The following is a 12,943-nucleotide window of genomic DNA, read 5'->3' on the forward strand; positions in this document are numbered from 1 at the left end:
CCATCCTCCCTCAATACGGTGCAGTCGTCCTGTCCCCTTTGCAGAAGAGCATCCCCAAAGAATGATGTTTCCACCTCCATGCTTCACGGTTGGGATGGTGTTCTTGGGGTTGTACTCATCCTTCTTCTTCCTCCAAACACGGCGAGTGGAGTTTAGACCAAAAAGCTCTATTTCTGTCTCATCAGACCACATGACCTTCTCCCATTCCTCCTCTGGATCATCCAGATGGTCATTGGCAAACTTCAGACGGGCCTGGACATGCGCTGGCTTGAGCAGGGGGATCTTGCGTGCGCTGCAGGATTTTAATCCATGACGGCGTAGTGTGTTACTAATGGTTTTCTTTGAGACTGTGGTCCAGCTCTCTTCAGGTCATGACCAGGTCCTGCCGTGTAGTTCTGGGCTGATCCCTCACCTTCCTCATGATCATTGATGCCCCACGAGGTGAGATCTTGCATGGTGCCCCAGACCGAGGGAGATTGACCATCTTGAACTTCTTCCATTTTCTAATAATTGCGCCAACAGTTGTTTCCTTCTCACCAAGCTGCTTGCCTATTGTCCTGTAGCCCATCCCAGCCTTGAGCAGGGCTACAGTTTTATCCCTGATGTCCTTACACAGCTCTCTGGTCTTGGCCATTGTGGAGAGGTTAGAGTCTGTTTGATTGAGTGTGTGGACAGGTGTCTTTTATACAGGTAACGAGTTCAAACAGGTGCAGTTAATACAGGTAATGAGTGGAGAACAGGAGGGCTCTTAAAGAAAAGCTAACAGGTCTGTGAGAGCCGGAATTCTTACTGGTGATTAAAATATTTATGTCATGCAATAAAATGCAAATTAATTATTTAAAAATCATACAATGTGATTTTCTGGATTTTTGTTTTTGATTCCGTCACTCACAGTTGAAGAGTACCTATGATAAACATTACAGACTTCTACATGCTTTGTAAGTGGGAAAACCTGCAAAATCGGCAGTGTATCAAATACTTGCTCTCCCCACTGTATGTAAAGCATTTCAGTTAAATATTGTTCATTGTAAACCTATTTCACAACAAGCATGTTTCTGATATTCAGGACAACAGCACTGTTGCTCATAGAAATCTCCAGATATTATAGTTAGTTCACAAACTGAGCCTTTGGTGTTTAGTAATAATAATAATAATAATAATAATACTGTCTCAGAATGACGTGCAGACCACGTTTCTGAACACCGAATAGGCTTCATTGGTGTAAATGTGTGTGTGGTGTCCTGCATTATTTTCAGTTGCTCTGGTTTATTTGGACTGTTAGAATTCTCAGTTACAGCAGTTTTTATAGTACATCAAGCTTTTTTTAGTTCAAAACATGAAGGGAAATTGATTTTAAGGCTTTAATGCACCAACTATAATAAACTGAGTCTGGAGTCTGAACACACGTTTTACTGTCGGCACAGGGGAACGAACTCAGAAGTACAAGGAGCTGCAGAAGAGAGAAGAGGAGATCGACGGTGAGTCTCACACACACACTGATGCTGCATGTTAGGGTTACACACACTCGTGTTGATCATTAGATGATGAGCTTGTGTGTTTCCACAGCATATTTGAACACGTTTGAGGAGAATAAACATCAGGAGCAGCAGCTGATCAGAGACTCTCAGAGCAGTGTCGTGGCTTTACTGGAGCACTCCAGCAGGGTACACACACACACACACACACACACACACACACACACACACACACACACACACACACACCTCTCACAACACACACACACCTCTCACGAAACACACACCTCTCACGACACACACACACACACACACACACCTCTCTCATGACACACACACACACACACACACCTCTCACAACACACACACACACACACACACACACACACACACACACACACACACACACACACACACACACACCTCTCACAACACACACACACACACACCTCTCACAACACACACACACACACACACACACACACACACCTCTCACAACACACACACACACACACACACACACACACACACACACACATCTGACACACACTCCTCTGTGATCAGAGACTCTCAGAGCAGTGTCGTGGCTTTACTGGAGCACTCCAGCAGGGTACACACACACACACACACACACACACACACACACACACACACACACACACACACCTCTCACAACACACACACACACACACCTTTCACGAAACACACACCTCTCACGACACACACACACACACACACACACCTCTCTCATGACACACACACACACACACACACCTCTCTCATGACACACACACACAACTCTCTCACGACACACACACACCTCTCACGACACACACACACACCCCTCTCTCATGACACACACACACACATCTCTCTCACGACACACACACACCTCTCTCACGACACACACACACACCTCTCTCACGACACACACACACACCTCTCTCACGACACACACACACACACACACACTCTCTCACGACACACACACACACACACACACCTCTCACGACACACACACACACAACTCTCTCACGACACACACACACACCTCTCTCATGACACACACACACAACTCTCTCACGACACACACACCTCTTTCACGACACACACACACACACACACACACACACACACACACCTCTCACGACACACACACACACAACTCTCTCACGACACACACACACACCTCTCTCATGACACACACACACAACTCTCTCACGACACACACACCTCTCTCACGACACACACACACACACACACCTCTCACGACACACACACACACACCCCTCTCTCATGACACACACACACACATCTCTCTCACGACACACACACACACACACACCTCTCTCACGACACACACACACACCTCTCTCATGACACACACACACAACTCTCTCACGACACACACACCTCTCTCACGACACACACACACACCTCTCACGACACACACACAACTCTCTCACGACACACACACACACACCTCTCACGACACACACACACACTCACCTCTCTCAAGACACACACACACTCACCTCTTTCACGACACACACACCTCTCACGACACACACACACACACTCACCTCTCTCACGACACACACACACACACACACTCACCTCTCTCACGACACACACACACACACCTCTCTCACGACACACACACACACCTCTCACGACACACACACTCACCTCTCTCACGACACACACACACACACACCTCTCTCACGACACACACACACACCTCTCACGACACACACACTCACCTCTCTCACGACACACACATACACACACCTCTCACGACACACACACACTCACCTCTCTCATGACACACACACACTCACCTCTCTCATGACACACACACACTCACCTCTCTCATGACACACACACACTCACCACTCTCACGAAACACACACACTCACCTCTCTCATGACACACACACACTCACCTCTCTCACAACACACACACTCTCACGTCTCTCACGGAACACACACACCTCTCTCACGACACACACACACACCTCTCTCACGACACACACATACACTCACCTCTCTCACGACACACACATACACTCACCTCTCACGACACACACACTCACCTCTCTCATGACACACACACACTCACCTCTCTCATGACACACACACACTCACCTCTCTCATGACACACACACACTCACCACTCTCACGAAACACACACACTCACCTCTCTCATGACACACACACACTCACCTCTCTCATGACACACACACACTCACCACTCTCACGAAACACACACACTCACCTCTCTCATGACACACACACACTCACCTCTCTCACAACACACACACTCTCACGTCTCTCACGGAACACACACACCTCTCTCACGACACACACACACACCTCTCTCACGACACACACATACACTCACCTCTCTCACGACACACACACACACTCACCTCTCACGACACACACACTCACCTCTCTCACGACACACACATACACTCACCTCTCTCACGACACACACATACACACCTCTCACGACACACACACCTCTCTCACGACACACACACACACCTCTCACGACACACACACAACTCTCTCACGACACACACACACACCTCTCACGACACACACATACACCTCTCACGACACACACATACACCTCTCACGACACACACACACACCTCTCACGACACACACACAACTCTCTCACGACACACACTCACCTCTCTCACGACACACACACACACTCACCTCTCTCACGACACACACACCTCTCTCACGACACACACACAACTCTCTCACGACACACACTCACCTCTCTCACGACACACACATACACTCACCTCTCTCACGACACACACACCTCTCTCACGACACACACACACACCTCTCACGACACACACACCTCTCTCACGACACACACACACACCTCTCACGACACACACACAACTCTCTCACGACACACACACACACCTCTCACGACACACACACAACTCTCTCACGACACACACTCACCACTCTCACGACACACACATACACTCACCTCTCTCACGACACACACACCTCTCTCACGACACACACACACACCTCTCACGACACACACATACACACCTCTCTCACGACACACACACCTCTCTCACGACACACACACACACCTCTCACGACACACACACAACTCTCTCACGACACACACACACACCTCTCACGACACACACACACACTCACCTCTCTCAAGACACACACACACTCACCTCTTTCACGACACACACACCTCTCACGACACACACACACACACACACTCACCTCTCTCACGACACACACACACACACACACTCACCTCTCTCACGACACACACACACACACCTCTCTCACGACACACACACACACCTCTCACGACACACACACACACACCTCTCACGACACACACACACACTCACCTCTCTCAAGACACACACACACTCACCTCTTTCACGACACACACACCTCTCACGACACACACACACACACACACTCACCTCTCTCACGACACACACACACACACACACTCACCTCTCTCACGACACACACACACACACCTCTCTCACGACACACACACACACCTCTCACGACACACACACTCACCTCTCTCACGACACACACATACACTCACCTCTCTCATGACACACACACACTCACCACTCTCATGACACACACACACTCACCACTCTCACAACACACACACACACACACCTCTCTCACGACACACACACACACCTCTCACGACACACACACACACACCTCTCACGACACACACACACACTCACCTCTCTCACGACACACACATACACTCACCTCTCACGACACACACACTCACCTCTCTCATGACACACACACACTCACCTCTCTCACGACACACACATACACACACCTCTCACGACACACACACACTCACCTCTCTCATGACACACACACACTCACCTCTCTCATGACACACACACACTCACCTCTCTCATGACACACACACACTCACCACTCTCACGAAACACACACACTCACCTCTCTCATGACACACACACACTCACCTCTCTCACAACACACACACTCTCACGTCTCTCACGGAACACACACACCTCTCTCACGACACACACACACACCTCTCTCACGACACACACATACACTCACCTCTCTCACGACACACACATACACTCACCTCTCACGACACACACACTCACCTCTCTCACGACACACACATACACTCACCACTCTCATGACACACACACACTCACCTCTCTCATGACACACACACACTCACCTCTCTCATGACACACACACCTCTCTCACGACACACACACACCTCTCTCACGACACACACATACACTCACCTCTCACGACACACACACTCACCTCTCTCATGACACACACACACTCACCTCTCTCACGACACACACATACACACACCTCTCACGACACACACACACTCACCTCTCTCATGACACACACACACTCACCTCTCTCATGACACACACACACTCACCTCTCTCATGACACACACACACTCACCACTCTCACGAAACACACACACTCACCTCTCTCATGACACACACACACTCACCTCTCTCACAACACACACACTCTCACGTCTCTCACGGAACACACACACCTCTCTCACGACACACACACACACCTCTCTCACGACACACACATACACTCACCTCTCTCACGACACACACATACACACACCTCTCACGACACACACACACTCACCTCTCTCATGACACACACACACTCACCTCTCTCATGACACACACACTCACCTCTCTCACAACACACACACACACCTCTCACGACACACACATACACACCTCTCTCACAACACACACACTCTCACGTCTCTCACGGAACACACACACCTCTCTCACGACACACACACACACCTCTCTCACGACACACACATACACTCACCTCTCTCACGACACACACACACACTCACCTCTCACGACACACACACTCACCTCTCTCACGACACACACATACACTCACCTCTCTCACGACACACACATACACACCTCTCACGACACACACACCTCTCTCACGACACACACACACACCTCTCACGACACACACTCACCTCTCTCACGACACACACACCTCTCTCACGACACACACACAACTCTCTCACGACACACACTCACCTCTCTCACGACACACACATACACTCACCTCTCTCACGACACACACACCTCTCTCACGACACACACACACACCTCTCACGACACACACATACACACCTCTCTCACGACACACACACCTCTCTCACGACACACACACACACCTCTCACGACACACACACAACTCTCTCACGACACACACTCACCACTCTCACGACACACACATACACTCACCTCTCTCACGACACACACACCTCTCTCACGACACACACACACACCTCTCACGACACACACATACACACCTCTCTCACGACACACACACCTCTCTCACGACACACACACACACCTCTCACGACACACACACAACTCTCTCACGACACACACACACACCTCTCACGACACACACACACACTCACCTCTCTCAAGACACACACACACTCACCTCTTTCACGACACACACACCTCTCACGACACACACACACACACTCACCTCTTTCACGACACACACACCTCTCACGACACACACACACACACACACTCACCTCTCTCACGACACACACACACACACACACTCACCTCTCTCACGACACACACACACACACCTCTCTCACGACACACACACACACCTCTCACGACACACACACACACACCTCTCACGACACACACACACACTCACCTCTCTCAAGACACACACACACTCACCTCTTTCACGACACACACACCTCTCACGACACACACACACACACACACTCACCTCTCTCACGACACACACACACACACACACTCACCTCTCTCACGACACACACACACACACCTCTCTCACGACACACACACACACCTCTCACGACACACACACTCACCTCTCTCACGACACACACATACACTCACCTCTCTCATGACACACACACACTCACCACTCTCATGACACACACACACTCACCACTCTCACAACACACACACACACACACCTCTCTCACGACACACACACACACCTCTCACGACACACACACACACACCTCTCACGACACACACACACACTCACCTCTCTCAAGACACACACACACTCACCTCTTTCACGACACACACACCTCTCACGACACACACACACACACACACTCACCTCTCTCACGACACACACACACACACACACTCACCTCTCTCACGACACACACACACACACCTCTCTCACGACACACACACACACCTCTCACGACACACACACTCACCTCTCTCACGACACACACATACACTCACCTCTCTCATGACACACACACACTCACCTCTCTCATGACACACACACACTCACCTCTCTCACAACACACACACTCACCACTCTCACGACACACACACTCACCTCTCTCATGACACACACACACTCACCTCTCTCACAACACACACACTCACCTCTCTCATGACACACACACACTCACCTCTCTCATGACACACACACACTCACCTCTCTCACAACACACACACTCACCTCTCTCATGACACACACACACTCACCTCTCTCACAACACACACACTCTCACCTCTCTCACGACACACACACAACTCTCACGACACACACACACACCTCTCACGACACACACACAACTCTCTCACGACACACACACACACCTCTCACGACACACACACACACTCACCTCTCTCAAGACACACACACACTCACCTCTTTCACGACACACACACCTCTCACGACACACACACACACACACACTCACCTCTCTCACGACACACACACACACACACACTCACCTCTCTCACGACACACACACACACACCTCTCTCACGACACACACACACACTCACCTCTTTCACGACACACACACCTCTCACGACACACACACACACACACACTCACCTCTCTCACGACACACACACACACACACACTCACCTCTCTCACAACACACACACTCTCACCTCTCTCACGACACACACACCTCTCTCACGACACACACACACACCTCTCACGACACACACACAACTCTCTCACGACACACACACACACCTCTCACGACACACACACACACTCACCTCTCTCAAGACACACACACACTCACCTCTTTCACGACACACACACCTCTCACGACACACACACACACACACACTCACCTCTCTCACGACACACACACACACACCTCTCTCACGACACACACACACACCTCTCACGACACACACACACACACCTCTCACGACACACACACACACTCACCTCTCTCAAGACACACACACACTCACCTCTTTCACGACACACACACCTCTCACGACACACACACACACACACACTCACCTCTCTCACGACACACACACACACACACACTCACCTCTCTCACGACACACACACACACACCTCTCTCACGACACACACACACACCTCTCACGACACACACACTCACCTCTCTCACGACACACACATACACTCACCTCTCTCATGACACACACACACTCACCACTCTCATGACACACACACACTCACCTCTCTCACAACACACACACACTCACCTCTCTCACGACACACACACTCACCTCTCTCACGACACACACACACAACTCTCTCACGACACACACACACACCTCTCTCACGACACACACACTCTCACCACTCTCACGAAACACACACACTCACCTCTCTCATGACACACACACACTCACCTCTCTCACAACACACACACTCTCACCTCTCTCACGACACACACACAACTCTCTCACGACACACACACACACCTCTCACGACACACACACAACTCTCTCACGACACACACACACACCTCTCACGACACACACACACACTCACCTCTCTCAAGACACACACACACTCACCTCTTTCACGACACACACACCTCTCACGACACACACACACACACACACTCACCTCTCTCACAACACACACACTCTCACCTCTCTCACGACACACACACACCTCTCTCACGACACACACACACACCTCTCACGACACACACACAACTCTCTCACGACACACACACACACCTCTCACGACACACACACACACTCACCTCTCTCAAGACACACACACACTCACCTCTTTCACGACACACACACCTCTCACGACACACACACACACACACACTCACCTCTCTCACGACACACACACACACACACACTCACCTCTCTCACGACACACACACACACACCTCTCTCACGACACACACACACACCTCTCACGACACACACACTCACCTCTCTCACGACACACACACACTCACCTCTCTCACGACACACACACACTCACCTCTCTCACGACACACACACACTCACCTCTCTCACGACACACACATACACCTCTCACGACACACACACACACTCACCTCTCTCAAGACACACACACACTCACCTCTTTCACGACACACACACCTCTCACGACACACACACACACACACACTCACCTCTCTCACGACACACACACACACACACACTCACCACTCTCACGAAACACACACACTCACCTCTCTCATGACACACACACACTCACCACTCTCATGACACACACACACTCACCTCTCTCACAACACACACACTCTCACCTCTCTCACGACACACACACAACTCTCTCACGACACACACACACACCTCTCACGACACACACACACACTCACCTCTCTCAAGACACACACACACTCACCTCTTTCACGACACACACACCTCTCACGACACACACACACACACTCACCTCTCTCACGACACACACACACACACACACTCACCTCTCTCACGACACACACACACACACCTCTCTCACGACACACACACACACCTCTCACGACACACACACTCACCTCTCTCACGACACACACATACACTCACCTCTCTCACGACACACACATACACCTCTCACGACACACACACTCTCACCACTCTCACGAAACACACACACTCACCTCTCTCATGACACACACACACTCACCTCTCTCACAACACACACACTCTCACCTCTCTCACGGAACACACACACTCACCTCTCTCATGACACACACACACTCACCTCTCTCACGACACACACACACTCACCTCTCTCACGACACACACACACTCACCTCTCTCACAACACACACACTCTCACCTCTCTCACGACACACACTCACTTCTCTCACAACACACACACACACACACACACACACACCTCTCACCACTCTCACGACACACACACACACACACACACACACTCACCTCTCTCACGAAACACACACACTCACCTCTCTCACAACACACACACACACACACACACACACACACACACCTCTCACCACTCTCACGACACACACACACACACACACACACACTCACCTCTCTCACAACACACACACTCTCACCTCTCTCACGACACACACTCACTTCTCTCACAACACACACACACACACACACACACACACACACCTCTCACCACTCTCACGACACACACACACACACACACACACACACACACACACACTCACCTCTCTCACGAAACACACACACTCACCTCTCTCACAACACACACACACACCTCTCGTTTCTCCCTCTGTAACATGCCTGAGTTGAGTCATGCCAGGAGTGTGTGTTGTTTCCCAGAACATCAGTCGTCTGCATCAGCTGTCGGCCGTCACAGCGCAGGAGCTTCGGTCCATGCAGGACGATCTGAGCTTTAAAGAGACGGAGATGCAGAAGTCTCACAGCACCGCCAGAGGCCTTTCCTCGGGTTAGTTGTTCTCTCACTGCTGTGTGTGTATGTGCCTGGAGATATATATATATATAAATGTGAGTAATGCAGGTTATGTCATCAGTCTGGAGTTAAAGGGCACCTATTATGCAAAATTCACTTTTACATGGTGTTTGAACATAAATGTGTGTTGGCAGTGTGTGAGCAAAACCGCCCTAGAATGATAAAAATCCACCCAGTGTTTTTTTACAACCTCAATAAATCATAAGCACTGTCTCAGAACGCCCTGTTCTCAGATTGCTCTCACTGTGACGTAGAAAAGCGCTAAGCCCCACCGACGTGTTTGATTGACAGTCTGGTTTTGGCATAGACCCCGCCCTCAGTGATCTGTACACCATCCTCCATTGTTTCAGCGACAGCCGGTAATGTCTCCTAAGAAGAGTAACATTAGGTGTTCTGTTGTGGGATGTAAGAATGGATATAGTAGTCTTCACTGACATCAGAGCCACTGAAAACGCAGCGGATGGATTTTATTTATGAAGAAAAGGCGCCACTTAAACTTCCTAAATACGTTTATGTTTGCGAGAATCATTTTCTGACTGACTGTTTAGTGAACGAGGGTCAAAGTTGATCCTCAAGTGTGGATCGTTGCCTACTGTTCGCGATCCAACGTCACCTCCAGAAGAAGGAAGAGTATTTTATGATTTTTGAGCAAATAGTCATTTCAATCGATGTCAGCCAGTTCAACAACAAATGCGTCTAAAGCTATTTATTGTCATCATAGGATGTCTCAACAAACAACGTCAGACAGTTTTATGTCACGTATCATTTTTTGCAGCAATTACAAATGTAAATAAATTAAGGTCTGCTCTATCTCCATAGACAGTATATAAACGTCTATCTCCCTGCAGCTTATATGTTTTCTGGTTCTGTAGCCGTCTTCTCGCATTTGCCACATAAGCACCTGTACGAGTAATGTCAACATGACGCAACAGCACCCCTGGCATATATATAATCTTGTTTGTACTTAAGAAAAAAAAAGAAAATCGTTTGTACTTAGCAAACGTTATCACAGTATTTGTGTGTGTGTAGTTTCAAAAAATTGCGCGAACATTATCACAATTCGTGTGCGTGTGTGTGTGTGTGTGTTGCACATCCATAATTGCAAAGGGGACGCGATTAAAACTTTGTAAGTACATAAATGTATCAAATAACCATTCCGAGACGTCTTGGTCCATTCTCATTCGTGTTTCTTCTGCCGGAGTCTCTTCATCATCTGGGTCCAGCAGGGCGGGGATATGCAGCTCATTTACATTTAAGGTGGTACACACCAAAACAGCTCTTTTTAAAACAGGCCCCAAAAATGACATTTTCAGATGGTTATAATAAATTAACTGTGGGGTATTTTGTGCTGAAACTTCACAAATACATTCTGGGGACACCCAAGACCAATATTACATCTTGTAAAAAGGGACATCATAGGTGCCCTTTAAATAAATAGATTGAGATTCACAAATCACAATTTTTTTAAATAAAATTCACAAATAAATAAATCATCGTGATTAATTTCCATGAGTATGTGGACTCGTACTTGCCTGAGCTGTGGATCAGTAGTGACGCTCTTTCTCCTCTGGTAGTTGTTCAGGATGAGGATTCACTGTGAGCATCTCCGTCAAGCCACATTA

At 49.3% G+C, this 12,943-nt stretch overlaps 1 protein-coding gene across 1 annotated transcript in view; it reads left to right on the forward strand.

The window, feature by feature from the left end:
* Positions 1-12,943, forward strand: part of ift74 (intraflagellar transport 74) — a 61,445-nt gene that overhangs the window by 44,246 nt on the left and 4,256 nt on the right. The window contains exons 14-16 of the mRNA XM_079871723.1: positions 1,425-1,478; positions 1,567-1,664; positions 11,171-11,297. Coding sequence (XP_079727849.1) covers positions 1,425-1,478; positions 1,567-1,664; positions 11,171-11,297 — 279 coding nt within the window. The remainder of the gene's footprint in view (positions 1-1,424; positions 1,479-1,566; positions 1,665-11,170; positions 11,298-12,943) is intronic.

The sequence above is a fragment of the Squalius cephalus genome (genome assembly GCF_949319135.1).
Source record: "Squalius cephalus genome assembly, chromosome: 5".
Lineage (NCBI taxonomy): Eukaryota > Metazoa > Chordata > Actinopteri > Cypriniformes > Leuciscidae > Squalius > Squalius cephalus.